The sequence below is a fragment of the Cololabis saira genome, chromosome 10 (assembly GCF_033807715.1).
Source record: "Cololabis saira isolate AMF1-May2022 chromosome 10, fColSai1.1, whole genome shotgun sequence".
NCBI lineage: Eukaryota > Metazoa > Chordata > Actinopteri > Beloniformes > Belonidae > Cololabis > Cololabis saira.
The window spans coordinates 28,170,136-28,184,698 of record NC_084596.1 but is presented as its reverse complement, the minus strand read 5'-3'; the positions used below and the strand labels follow the sequence as shown (position 1 = coordinate 28,184,698).

General features: G+C 38.5%; 1 protein-coding gene across 2 annotated transcripts; it reads left to right on the top strand.

Annotated features, from left to right (window-relative positions):
• The first annotated feature begins 308 nt into the window (after positions 1-308).
• Positions 309-14,366, top strand: mylk4a (myosin light chain kinase family, member 4a). 2 transcript variants are annotated; one of them, XM_061732379.1, is made up of 15 exons: positions 309-1,103; positions 5,110-5,247; positions 5,498-5,594; positions 5,912-6,347; positions 6,776-7,098; positions 8,525-8,630; positions 9,131-9,224; positions 9,559-9,668; positions 9,887-10,028; positions 11,678-11,748; positions 11,849-11,977; positions 12,053-12,205; positions 12,306-12,384; positions 12,611-12,665; positions 12,881-14,366. In XM_061732379.1, exons 1-14 carry the CDS (start codon positions 576-578, stop codon positions 12,662-12,664), a joined length of 2,460 nt encoding a protein of 819 aa, XP_061588363.1. In that variant the 5' UTR covers positions 309-575; the 3' UTR covers position 12,665; positions 12,881-14,366. The 2 variants fall into 2 exon arrangements, with proteins under 2 accessions (XP_061588363.1, XP_061588364.1); XM_061732380.1 differs by lacking the exon at positions 5,110-5,247 and having other exon boundaries at positions 12,881-14,364.
• Positions 14,367-14,563: the final 197 nt, after the last annotated feature.

Here is a 14,563-nt window from a genome sequence, read left to right as displayed (position 1 = left end):
TCACTTAAAATTGTGGACCACATGGATTAGTAGTTTCAGGTTAATTCTGCTGTTAGTTGCACAAGAGCAGGGGTATAAATCAATAAGCATTGTCCTACTTGTCTTACACAGAAGGTAGTGTGTACAGTGATCATTTTGACACCCAGTGAGCAAGTGGTAGAGGTGGGCTTAGCACTTAAAGGCTCTCAAATGTCTGGTAGCCCAAGTACTGCCAAGCCCCCACCCCGAATGCTTGAAACCCTGCTGACGTAGGCTGACCATTTACATTTAGGCAGGCCGACTCTCTATTCATGATACCACATTTAGAGGAGAGGAGCAGAAGGCTGACTTCATAACAACTTAGAGCTGAGTATTATTGTGATTATTATTATTTAGATTTACAGTTTTAGAGATTCAGAATCTCAGTTTCTAGGATTGATAATCGGTTGGTTTTTGAATGTCCTTTCTTTTGTTTTTCTCTCCCTTTTGATAGAGCTGGCAACAATTTTTGAGAAAGTGTTTTGCACTGTTTGACCAGCATTTTAGGTGCTATTTTTGGTTGGTTTCTCAATGTGATTTTTCCATAATCAGAAGCCATGAGTTCCTTAGTAATAAATGCAGTGAAAGATGGCAGTAGCGCAGGCTTTGACCTAATGCAAAACCGCATCGAGTCTCTGAGCAGCAAGATGGACACACTCATTAACATTCAAGAAAAGGTCCTCGTTCGACTAGATGGGATGTCTCATGAGATCGGTGGCATTGAACAGGATATGGAGACTTTGAAAGTGGACAAGGAAGAGATCCATATTTCGCCCAGAATGAACCAGACCCATTTGATGGGGCAAGAGGTGAAAGATATCTGCCAGGAGATGAGCACCATAATGTGCGCTGTGAACCAGCGGTCCGAGCAGCAGGCTCAGAAGCTGGAGGGGATGGAAAAACTGGTCCTCAGCATGCAGCAGGTGATCAGCTTCATTGGGGAGATGGTCAAGAATTCCAAGGTTATGGAGATGATGTTCAAAGGCCCAGCAACTCGCAAGGCCTCCAAACTCAAGGACAGTAAAGGGAAGCAAGCTATTAAGAGGAAATCATCTTCAGATACAATAGCAAAGAAGACTGTCAAGGTGAGACAAGCTCAAACAAATGCTCAAAATATGTGCTTCAAATATGGCCTGCTGCTGTATGTTGTTTTGGCCGTCCTGACCAATATGAGAGGATAACATTGATATTTAAAAAAATCTGAATGTGTTTTTGTGACAGATGATCCATCGTTACGAATATTGAGTATTGTTTTTGTCATTGTTGCATACAGTATATTTTCTATGCTATTTTTTAATTTATTAGGTCTTAGTAGGATCTTGTTGCTCTTGGCAGAACATGTGAAAATGATCACGGCGTCAAAGCTGACCAACAGTTCTTTTCCTCATTAATGCAATTTGGCCTGTGAGCTTGTTTTGCACATAAAGTGGTGGGGTAATCAGCATTTTCTGGATGTGGCCCGTTCAAGGTTGCCAACTGCTGATTGAGGTTAAAATAATTGGTAACATTCATATTAATAGCTACTGCAAAATAAATATGACACTGTTCCCAATTTAACTCACACTTATAGCTGTTGGATCCCTCCTCATGCTGGGGACAGCATGGCCTCCTTGGCACGAGGCCCACTCTTGCTTACTCTTGGAACCTTAGCAGTACACGAGAGGGCCACTGTTAGGCCTGGGGTGAAACACGAGTGGCCCAGTTTGCTGTTTTTTGATCGGGGGTTGCGGTGTTTGAGGGGATTTACCACACGTCCCCCTCCACCAGTGTACCATGAGCCAACAATTTATGATGAGTCGAATTTCCATCTGTCTGTTTTTTTGGTCTCTGTTTCTTTCACTCACGCACATTTCCATGGATCTGTTGTGCAAGTACAACTAGTCTTACTTGTCCCAGTATCCTAGTTCAGCCTCTGCCAGTTAGGGGAATGTTTTTTTTTACATGAGGAGCTGTCCCTAAATGGCAATACAGGTATTATCTGAAGCCTATGCTAATGATAGATCACTTGTGGTGCAAAACAACTCTTCATAAAACTTTAAGAGGAATAAAAACTTCCAGTCATATATATATAAAAAAATAAAAATGAAAAAAAAACCAGGTGAATTAATCTCACGAAGCTCAGTGTTGTCCAACAATGTGCCACTCAGCTGGATTTCCCAGAATTAATAAAATAGTCAAATATACAATTTTTTCTCGAACTTTCACACCAAAAAGCTATTCCAGTGACAATGCTGTGACCTCCATAGCCAACCATTTTACATATTTTAATATTACATTATTAGACCATGATGACTATTAAATAGTCACAAAGGTCCTGTTTGGATCTTACATGATTGTGCGTCCTAAGAAATCCGATCACAGGTGGTGCTTGGTGTGTGCCTGTTTACACCTGGCATTACAATGTTTACCCAAATGTGTCTTGAGTGATTGAATCTGGCCTCCTGCTCCATATGCAAATAAACACATGTCGTTTTTGCTTGCTGAAATGAACAACGTAACTCACGGGAAGAAGAAGAAGAAGACAAACAAACAGATACAAAAATGAGGCTGGAAATGACAGCTTGAGGAAGATCTGCCGCAATCTGTCGTTACTCGTCCCTCCGAAACTTTATTCAACAGAGGATACATACAATACAAATCTGGGTATAAACAAAACAGGGAAAGCTCCACCACAAAAAAGTATAAATTAAATGAGAAAGAGTCTTATTTTTACCATAATTTAAATAAGTTAATGCTTACAACAACGATTTTAGTTAATTGGACTGTTCCTGAATTTGTTCCAGGGTGCTGCTTTTTTGTTTTCATTAGGGATGTCCCGATCAGGTTTTTTTTGGCCCCGATCCGATTCAGTATCTGCCAATACCGAGTCCTGATCCGAAACTTTCGCAAGACATTAAAAAAATTAACAAATGCAAAGTAAATAGATCCAGGTTGTTCCCTATTTTCATTTTATTCCCCTTATTTTTATCATTTTGCACTTAAACAGTGCAGTTCTCTTTGAGGTAGCTTGAACAATCAAGTAATAATAGTGCAATTATTAATCAGAATCAGAATCAGAATCAGAAAAGCTTTATTGCCAGGTCAGACATAGTAAACTATGTTATCTAAATGTAACTAGTAAAAATAATGCAAATTTAAACATATATTTGAATAAAATGAAAACAGCAGCTCAACTTAAAATACCCAGCAGATATGTAAACAAATAAGCAAATAAAAGTGCAACAGAGTCATAAAGTAAGGCCAGTAAAGTGCTTTTTAGACTGTACTCTTACTTCTTACTGTCCTTTTCTGGCTTTAAAGAATAACATTTTTGTGTTTGAAGTGACCTACAATCTGCCTCACGGTAGCCAGGGTTTCCGTAACGCTGCGGTGAGAAAGCAAACCCTTGTGCACGCAAATCGGCAAGAATGCGCAACACAACCTGTGGCGTTTCTCTGAACGCTCATTTTTGGAAAATGACACAGACCACAGCTTCATTCAGCTTTTGTTGTAACTTAACTAGTATTTGTTTGCCTCCGCTGTACCACTGCTGTGCGCATATCACCACAAACAAACCACTTTATTGACACAACCCACACTCCGCACCCCACCTCACCCATAGCTTTTTTATTTATTATAAAATTACATGGACCCGTTGCTTGTTGATATACCAATTTTTTTAGCATTTTTTTCATAGTCTGTTTGTTGCGCTGATCAAAATGATGAGAGTAAAATATATATCTGATGCTGATCAGGATCCACATCCGATTTCGATCAAGTCTGAAACAATGTGATCAGCCCGATTTCCGATCACGTGATCGGATCTGGACATCCCTAGTTTTCATACTACAAAGAGAAAGTGGACACAAGTGTCCCAGACTCCCTTCAGAAACATCCTGGGTGACTGAATCGGCTCTGTGTTTGAATGTGTTCAGACCTTGCATTAGCATTGGCCACTTGTGATTGGACTTCCTAAGATGTGTTTTACTGCAAGGTCTCAAAAGGATCTAAACAGTCCTTTGGCGCCATTATAACATTCTTCTCTCTTGCATTGCAGGAGTGTGATGTTCATGTAGCATATGTCTTCCTGAAAAAGAGACGGGCAAACTCATCAAAGTTGTCGTCTTTTGATAACGTTATAACGTACCTGAAAAAAAAAAGCTTTCAAGATGCATTTGGCTTTTTTAATACCCTTATTTCTGGTGAATTAAATGACATGATGGAACTCAGTAACTTTTCTGATAAGAACATAGTAGTATTTGGATCCCCTTTTTGGTATTTGAATTTGTTATACATCAACCTGAAACAAGCGCCATGGTTCATTCTGATGTCGTCAGAGAGCTCATCAGCCAGTTGTTTACGCTTCTTTCATCTCTGGTGGTGTGAAATACTTAACATGCAATTCATGCTACTGGTGGTCTCTACACGGACTTTCCAGCCTCCCAATCAGACTTTTGAACCGTACTACTGTCTCTGGGGCAGCACTGCACTTGAAATATCTTCCCTGCTGTTTACCTCACAACAGGGTTCAGAAACAAGTATGCAACAAGTACAATGCACCTTTTTCCATGCTTACATTATTAGAGAGTGTTTAGTGGGTCTCTTCGACCTCAGCTGAGAAATTTGAACAACCATCAATGACTTGATATTTTCCACTTAGGGTCAGCACTGCATTCCTTAGCTGAGTGTGACAAGTGATAAGCTATAAATTCACTGTCCCGCTGCCGTCTATCCATCAGCCGTGAATAAGCAAAGGCATGTTCATTATATAAGTCAGTCTCTGCAAGGTGACGTGCAGTAAAAGCACCCAATTGTAAGGTGATGGGTGGGGATGGATCACCCTTGGTTTGTTCTTTCCATTGGTCTAGCTGTCATTATAAGAAAGTGCAATGCAATGTTTAATTGAATTGTTTTTCTTTTCTATATTCAAGTTTGCAACATGTATTTTCTCTTTATCATGAATTATTTTCTTTATCATGTTGATTGTATTTCATGTGAATCAAACATCATGATTTAAATCTCTCTTTTTTGGTTATACATAAAATATATGGTCTACTTTCTATGTGCATTCATTTAACCCTACTAAACATTTCCATTTTGTCTTTTTGCTAGAAAAATACTTCTAACAAAGCCAATAAAAGGAAACAAGACATAACCGCTGCATGTGAGCCCAATTGTCTGAAGCCTTCTCACAAGAAAAAGCTCCGTGGACCAAAACATTACCTCGCCTCACGTAAATGTGGAAATGTTGTAGGTTTATTTTGCTTCTAGACTCTATGAATACTATAACTTATCTTTTAATATGGACCTTGTATGAGCTTTTGCATTTCTTGCCTTGTGCAGAATTTTACCTTATTCTTCATGTTTTGAATCTAAAATACTGTTTTCATTTTGTGAATAGTTTTTTTTCTAAAACATATAACAATTTTGGGATATGTTCATCACTGAAGAAAGAAAAAAGAAGTCCTCAGCTTCACTGATTATATTTCTTATTTTACAGTTCAAAGACCACAAAGGAAAGGATGGGGCAGACAAACCCTCTTTGAGTCAAAGGGATCTGAAAGCTCAGAAGAAGACGAAGCCTCCAGATGCAACAGGTGCTGGCACAACAAATCAGTTTTTCTACAAAATTAGATGTCCCTTTTCTAGTTAGATGAATCTCAAACACTATAATGTATCAAATAAAGTATATAAATAGACTCATCTATTTTTTTACTTAACTGCTCTAAGCAAGTAGCTACATTACAGGAGTAATGTAGCTACTAGCTGTGACAGAAGCCAAGTTCAGAATCTGAGGGTGGTATAGGACGAGAATGCTAAATGTTTCAAAAGAAATAAATATATGTTCATGGTTTCTGACTTATTCAACAGGTAGCAAGAGACTAAAACCAAATGCTGTGTTGATTTCCTGTAGGTATCTTCCAGAAGAAGCCAAGTTTGCTTCTTGAAGAGGTGCAGATACTAAACAAAGAGAATGTAGAGAAGTCAGGCCCTCAGACCGAAGTGTCCCCTGAAGATCAGCAACTTCTCTTCCCTGTTTCTAGCGAGGTTGACTGCCTGCGGCAAGACTCCAAAGAGGCTTTGGTGGAGGAAGATAGGCCCGTAGAGGTAGTTTCTAAAGAAGAGGTCAGAGAAAAGGAACCTGAGGAAAAAGCTGAGGAAACAGAGAATGAGACCAAGCCTGATGTGGAGGATTTAGTGCAAAATAAGGAAGAAGAGCTTAAAGTTCCAGAGGAAGCATTGGAAGAAAAAGCCTCTGTGGTTGAAGGGGTTGCTGAAGTCCCAGAGGTGCCTGGTCCTCATGAGGAAGAAAAACAAGCAGATGTTATTAAGGATGCACCAATCAGCCAGTAAGTTTGTTTTTATTCAAGAACAATTCAGCTTAACCTGGTTCTGAAGTTATTTTACATGTAAAAATGTCAATTTTTTATTGCTTTCATGCTCATACTGTTAAGATGAGCATGATTTTTTCTAATATTATAATGAATAAAAATCATTGTCACTGTTTAGGTGCAAACGAAGCTATTAGATGAGTTTATTCAATGTGCATTTGTGATGTTTTGTGATGTTTTACTGAATAACATGAACAGAGCTGGGATAAATTATTAGATCAGCAGAATACAAATGATTCCCTGTGGAAGCAATTACTGTGATTTAAAAAAAATGTGTTTATGCTTCTTGTTTTGACTTCCACTGTGCCAAAGAAGTGTTACGTACCTTAACGATATACCAAGCCGTGAAGTAAAACCAAACAAACAAAATCCACTTTGCCCTACAGTGATGATCATATTGACTCCACACCACGTGAGGAAACTGAACAGGAGCAGATTGTTATGACCCAGGACCACCATGTAGTGGAAGAACACACAAAGAGCCAAGTTGTGGTGGAGGAGGAGAAACATGAGGAGCAGAAGAAAGATGAAAACAAGGAGGATGAACAGAATCTCGAGTCTGAGGGCTGGGCCATTTTCAAGGCAGATGGAATTGAATTCCAACTGAACCTTCAAGAAAGGGTGGAGAGGGGAAGGAAGGAAAAAGACGCAGAAGATGATGAAGAAAAAAGGGATGATGATGATGATGATGTTGAGCGGTTCTTAATAGGTGAGTTGCAACCTCTATTTTTTGAATGGGTGTTAGAAGGGGTGGAAGGGGGTTCCATTGAAAGGTGTGATGAGGTCTGAGCCTATCCCCTGAATTGTAAATCTTTTTAGAATAATGAACATTAATTGACTGAAATGCATTTGTCAAAAAAGCAAACAAATTCAAAGGCTATAAGAATCTTAACAATTGTTTTTGCTGTAAAAAAAAAGGAACTGGTATTGGAGTAATGAGTAATGATGAAATCAAAAGACAACTAGACATTTAAAGCAGAAGGTGTTATCCACTATAAGAGAGTTAGATCTGAGATCAAATGTAGGGTTTTCCTGGAGGACAAAGACCTAAAACACACATCTGACACCACAAAAGATAAACTGTTTAAACTGGCTAATGAGTCAGTGAAAACCTCTGTAAAGGGGTTCATCTGCTATTTCAGACAAGATTTCTGCAATTTTATAAGAACTTCAGCACACAACAGTGGGAGAGTTGGAACTGTGCAGGCAGCCAGGTGGGTGCAATAAAATGAGTGAAAACTACCAGGGATGTGAGTTTCATGAATATGCAAAGTTGTGTTTTCTTCCTTTTATTGAGTAAATCAATTGATTTCATGAATAAAAGATAACTGTCAGAAAATGTTAAATGTATGTGTTTGCATTTGTTTCTGAGCATATTCTGAATTTTGCAAATAAAGGAATCACAAAGGATTTTTTTTCATGTTGAAATATCAATTTCAAATTCATTTGAAGGAGTGTTTGCCTCTGAGCAAGCGTCGTCTCGCCTTCAGGGTGTCCCATCCCTGCTCTTGGCTAAAAATCCTTAGTACCTTTGGACTCCCACCCTGGTCATGTCTTGAGACAATCCTGTATCAATTTAAATGACCATATCCCACATCAACAATGATAAAACCAGCTCAAAAAGCAATACGGTAGATATATAACTGCAGAGGCAAAAGAGACTCCATGTAGTAATGATGGAAGAGAAAATGAGGAAGTAACTGGGCAGGAGACCGAACAAGAGGATATTTTCAACAATGCCAAAAAAGCAACTTGGTTTTCATGCCTATTGGTGGATATATAGTATGTTAAACATGTCAAAAGTAAATGTTTCTTGCTTTAAATCAAATGGTTGCTGCATGTTTTAACAGAAACATTTCTTCGTTAAGAATTACAGAAGACCTTGCTGTGAATTTGACAAATGAATAACAATATTAGGCAGTACAGTCAAGTGAAGTTTTCCTCTGTCATACCGACACCATTCTATCTATACTTGATGTTCACCACAGCATGTCACAACATAATTGTGCTAAGTTAATTATGACAACCTTGTACCATTTCAGAAATCTCACATCTGCTAATTAGCAGTAAAGCGTGTATGTTCTCGAGTTCTTCATAACTAATCAAAACACATATTTTCTTGTCTCTTACTGCAGACACCACACCTCCTCCGGCAGCTCCTTTTAATCACCGAATTGTGTCGGCGAAGCCCAACCAGATTAAGAACTTCTACACCATCAACTGGCAGGAAGTTCTGGGCGGGTGGGTGCTGAACTTCCCCCCCAAATATCCACCACATTTATTGATTACAAAGTTATGAATAGTAGATCGTAGACATAAATACCCCATTAAAGCTTAATTACAGTAAACGTCCCTCCCCCTCCTCCCCCTCGCTGCTTTTCCTCTCCTCCATGTTTCATAACTTCAGAGTCACGACAGTTATTTTTACCTTGGAACTGACTGGTATGTGAAACTGTACCCGCAGTGCCAGCTGGTAGCTAATCACTAAGTGTTAATCCGGGTCTTCAAAGAAGGGACGCAGGCCAGCTAAGATTTAGTGAAGAAATAGATTACTCTGCAGAAACAGCCCTGTTTGAAAGAAAATCTGCGCTTCATCATGGTAGCTCTCATACTGCACTGTCACTGTCTTAGTTCCCAACTGCTTCCATACTGCTGGAACGTACAGCTGGAGCTGACAAAGTTTGTGACTGTCACTTTGCAGCTACAGAAAATTGATTTTGATCTGTTTCTCTCATTTCCAGCGGTCGGTTTGGCCAGGTCCACAAATGTGTGGAGAACTCCTCTGGTCTCACTTTGGCAGCAAAGGTCATAAAAGCCAGGAGTCAGAAAGAAAAGGTACAACTGACAGGCTGTCACGACAATGAATTATTCTATTTGGATAGCTAGCATGAGAGCTAAGCCACATATGATATAAAAAGCAAGGGTCTGGTTATAGTTTTTAGTACTTACTAGAACGCCACAAGGCCTCTCTTGGAACAGTTCCGGCTGAATGCTTCTCACCAAGGTGAGAAATATTTGACCTAGAAGCAAAGATGCATAGTCTCTGATAGCAGAAGACAGCTGACACCTCTCATCGTGTGCTCGCCTGTCCATGTATCTGTCTTTGTGCGTCCTGCATCTGTGTGTTCATGTCTGCCTCTGCGTCTATCTGCACCTCTGTTTTTGGTAGGAGGTGGTGAAGAACGAGATCCAGGTCATGAATAATCTGGACCATGCCAACCTGATCCAGCTCTATGCAGCTTATGAATCAAGAAATGACATCATCCTTGTACTTGAATAGTATGATCCTCCTTTTATATTTCCAGTATATGTTTATTCTAAGGGACCAAAGCAAAAATCATGAATATTAGTAATTCATACAAAATAGTAATTTTGTATGAACCTTTTTTATTGTTAATAGAATCATTAGTGAAATGAATCCTTCCTTCATTACTTTGAATTTAAATCAAATATTACTCTTGTGTAACAGTTTTTCATGTATTTGTCTGTTTGATTAGCGTTGGTGGAGGGGAGCTGTTCGACAGGATTATTGATGAAAACTACACTTTAATGGAGCTGGATGCTGTGGTGTTTATTAGGCAGATCTGTGACGGGGTGCAACACATGCACAAAATGTCCGTTCTGCATCTGGACTTAAAGGTAACAAAGACACACACTGAGTGCTGGTCGAAATATTGACATTCTTAAGCTGCAAGCACAGAAATGTTGACATTTTGAGAAATCCCAATTGATCGTGGTGGTTTTTAGCCAATACAAAGCACTGCACACTGACTCATGATGCATGGGTGAAGACCTACATGGACACCACTCCTGACAAAAAGGCACAGAAAGGTCACATTATTTTTGGGATAGTCCTATGCAGAATTATGCAGAATTACTAAACAAACTAGTTTTTTATTTTGTATTTATTTGATGGGGTTAATAAAATTAACTAGGACACAAATCTTACCTACTATAAAACACGGTGGAGGTATGATCATGCTGCTCAGCTTGTTGCCTCTGATGTTTGACTCAGTGTATGTAAAGAAATATGAAATTATATGAATAACAGTGCATTTTAGCTTGAGTGAATTAGGTTTGACATGATGGTCTTGGGTTCTTCAGCAGTACATTGGTAAGACACAACTCCAAGATAACAAAAGACTGGATGAAAATTATACGATTAACTGTTTTAAACTGGCTAAAAAATTGTCCCGTTCAAAATTTCACTGAAAACCTAAGAGATGTTTAAAACTGACTTAAACTGTACGTCTAGCTGTCACTTAAAGAAGTAGGCTACATGATTGATTTAAGCACTAAATAAAGGCTTTGAAAGCGCTAGCATACCAGGAGCCTCTGCAACCCCCAGAAAACAACTTTCGCTTTACGTATGAAGATTGGTCCTCTAACCTTCGAGCTCAGGCCATGCATCTATCCCCAAGTGGGGTATTATTAACATCCATCCTGAGTGATCTTATCACAAGTGGATAGTTTTAAGTAGAGGTGTTAACTACAGGATGGACTGAGATCCGAACCACGTTTGATGTGGACACATTCTTTTAGTGTAAACACTGGCAGCGAGGATGCACACATTCATGCGGCGTGAAACAACAAGAGTAATGTATTATCAGCACCTCAAACATCTTGATCAACTTGGCCTAGAATTGGTGGTTTTCAAAAAAAAATGTATTTGCTCTCTCAATTCCCTGTGTTCTTTTAGTTTTCAACTGGACAGGAAGGTATTCTTTCTTTCTGGGTGACTAGAAGTGGTTAAGTGCATGGGAGGAGCGGGGGTTATATAAAAACTCAAGGCAACACATTTGATCTGTACCTGCTTGTTGGCATATAGGGTGGGGGACTGAGAACCAGCTGCCAGCTGTCTCTGGATGTGGAGATGTATGTTAATGCCAGGTGTGAATATTTCCACTTGTGATCAGATAACTCAGGGCGGGGATGTCGACACCAGGCTTAGGTAGGGTATCAGATAAGCAGGTTTAGGTCATCACCACTGCCAAAATTTGCAAACAAATATTGACAAAGGGTTGCAAGTACCTAGGGTCATTTTTGTGTTTTTGTGTTATCATTATTGTTATTTTTCCTGTTTCACGATTTGTTTTAAGTTGTCCAATAACTGAATATTTTTTTGGCATTGTATTATTCCTTAAGATATTTGAAATACTACTCTCAGGCATTTCAATAATTCTGCCCATCTGTATTTATTGTAATGTATTTGAGCTATAAATGGAATTACAATTCTTTGTTTTCTTAAGTAAAAAAGGCCTGTTTTCTTTCTTCTTCTACTTTTTCAGCCAGAAAACATTCTGTGCGTAAACAGAGCCACTAGTAAGATTAAAATAATCGACTTTGGTCTTGCCAGAATGTAAGTGTGTGTTTGCTTCAGATTTGTTGACAGTTTTACCTTTTGCTGCATTTCTAAAAATGTTAAAATGTAACTTGCATGAATTACAATCACCTTTTAGATACAAACCAAGAGAGAAGCTACGAGTGAATTTCGGAACGCCGGAGTTTCTTGCCCCGGAGGTCATCAATTACGACTTTGTGTCGTTCAACACGGACATGTGGAGCCTTGGAGTCATCACGTACATGCTGTACGTAAACAAACAGGTGTATGCAAACTTGCACACAAACTGTTAGTAACGTTTTTGTTTTTCTTCTGCTGTTAGTCTGAGCGGTCTTTGTCCCTTCCTTGGCGACAATGACAGTGAGACTCTGAACAACATCTTGTCCTGTAAGTGGAACTTTGATGAACCAGAGTTTATTGATACATCACAAGAAGCCCAAGACTTCATCACCAGACTCCTCATCACAAATAAAGGGTAAATGCACTCCATGTCTATCTATCTACCTGCCCTGAGACGATGTCAACATCTATTGAAGGTGGATGAAAAATATTAATGTGACTGTGTTTCTAATTAGCTGGAGGATGGGGGCATCTGAGTCATTGAGACATCCATGGCTTTCTGACTCTGCCCTTCATCATCGTCTTCATACAAAGGTACAGTATGGAATATGAATATCGACATATATTTTACATTCTCTTGCAAACCCATTTATAAAGGTGTCATTTACAAGAAAAAAATATGTTTAAGCAGGTAACATCTATAATTTATAAACCCAAATGAACATTTAGGAAACATTGCAATAGAGCTATATAGAGTTTCATTGTACTTTACATGCTCTGTTGAATGTTTGTGATGATCTTTTTTTTCCTCATTTAACAGAAAACTATGTGCCGATCACGTCGATCCTCATGTGTGCCTCCCACAGATAGCTAATGTGAGTATGCAGGTTCCATATTTCACCAATTACAGGCTGCATGTTTGCACAAAAAGACATCAGAGTATAATCATAGAAATTGAATCCAGAGAGTAAAGATTTCAGATTAGCCACAAGGGGGAGGCATGTCTCAAATTTTGCACTGGGCAGCAGATGGTAAGAGCTGTTACATATATGGTCCTCTGAAAGTGACCCATCTCGATGTTTCCTTTTAGAGCTCCACGCTGGTTGGACGGCCCCAGCTGTGACCACTTGGACCAACCCATCTGCCCTGTAAATCACCTAAATTCCAGTCTGTGCAGTAGAGACACGGATAGAAAATCCTGGCTACCCCACAACCCTCGTCCTGACATGTGATCCATTAATGTAATTAATATACCACAGCAAAATAGACGTGGTTTATAATGATGCAGTAACCTTTAATCTAAATTTGCATTACCATGTACTTTTAAGAGAGTAAAACCTAGAAAATCCAAGAATGAGCGAAGTAAGACCATCGTCATGGAGTTAACAATGTTCAGTGTTGTTGAAACAGTATTAAGGCTATGAAATCTGTAGTACCATTGTTCTACAGCGGTTTTATATCATGTGTTACCAGGTAGTTCAAAAGGGTGCTATGAGAATTAAGTTTAAGTAGACACATATGATCATATACTTGAGATTTAAAACTGATTGTGTTTTCCACCTTTGCTTTGGAGTTGACAGTACACATTTAACTCTGTTATTCATTTTCACATTTTCACTTTACTCACCTTTATTTAGGTTTTACCAAATACACTGTTCTTGTTTTGTGCCAGTAAGGTAATGAATCCTTGCTACTGCTTTTGTATAAAGGTAACGTAAATACACACACTGCACAAATGTAATAATCTGCCTGGCATTTCTCCGCTCTTAGATATAAATATTCTATTTGAGCTGTACATAGGCGATATGTTGAACCTTTTACTAAAATTAGGATGAACTGCACAAAATACTGGATGTTAATTGTGTGTATGGACAGAAAGGAATTTTCCGTGACTGGCGTCAGAAGAAGTAAAATGTGCACTTTACAATGTTATATATTTAAACAATAATAATACACAGCCTACTGTGGTAGACAGACTTGTATGGTTGATTCTCTTCATGCCTCCTGCATCTGTTTATATGTTTTACTTTAAAAAGAAAGAAAAAAAAAGCTTCAGGAACACAATCACAATACTATATATGTCTTATCAATAATGTTCTATTGAAAGTGTTCTAGCATGACTCTAGTTTTACGTTTGATCAGCCCCTAAGGTTAACCTGAATCATATAGATATGCTTTTTTTTTTAATTCAATTTAATTTTTTTTTTTTTAATCTTACTGTGCTGTATTATTCTGCTTTCATATAACTTGGCTGCAAATTCCTGACACTGTAGATCCTTTTTCCTATGACATGCCTTCTGTGAAGGTTCACCAACTGAAACAATACACTACCTACGTACTGTTACCTACTGTAGCTGCTGGAGCTGACTTTCTGCTTGTAATTTACCTTCAGGATGAATGTTATGACAGTTTTTTAGAACACTGAGTGCTAGTAAACAGAAGCTGAGCTTACTGAGTGTAAACTAAGTCAGCATGCATTTGTGAAGTGTGCACACGTCTATTAAACAGCAATTTTAAAGGATTGTTTATTTTTTCTGCTTTTCTGTGTTTTGAAGAACGTTCCTTTAAAAGGAAAATACAAATGTTGGATTTCATACAGCTGGTGTTACATTATATGGATGGAAGTTGTTATCTAAAAATTAATTTTTAAGATCAAATTAGTCTGTGTTATTAAATCAAAAAGGCATATTTTTGTAATGCTTACAACTTTTAGTTTACTTTTGATTATAAATCAAAGGGAAAATCTTATTAAATCCAACAATTCCAGGAGCCT

Excerpts from the sequence above, each read along its gene's own strand:
- mylk4a (XM_061732379.1), top strand. The coding sequence starts at position 576 with ATGAGTTCCTTAGTAATAAATGCAGTGAAAGATGGCAGTAGCGCAGGC. Across the intron at positions 9,669-9,886 it reads ATCATCCTTGTACTTGAATA|CGTTGGTGGAGGGGAGCTGT; the intron begins GTATGATCCTCC and ends CTGTTTGATTAG. Across the intron at positions 12,206-12,305 it reads CTCCTCATCACAAATAAAGG|CTGGAGGATGGGGGCATCTG; the intron begins GTAAATGCACTC and ends GTTTCTAATTAG.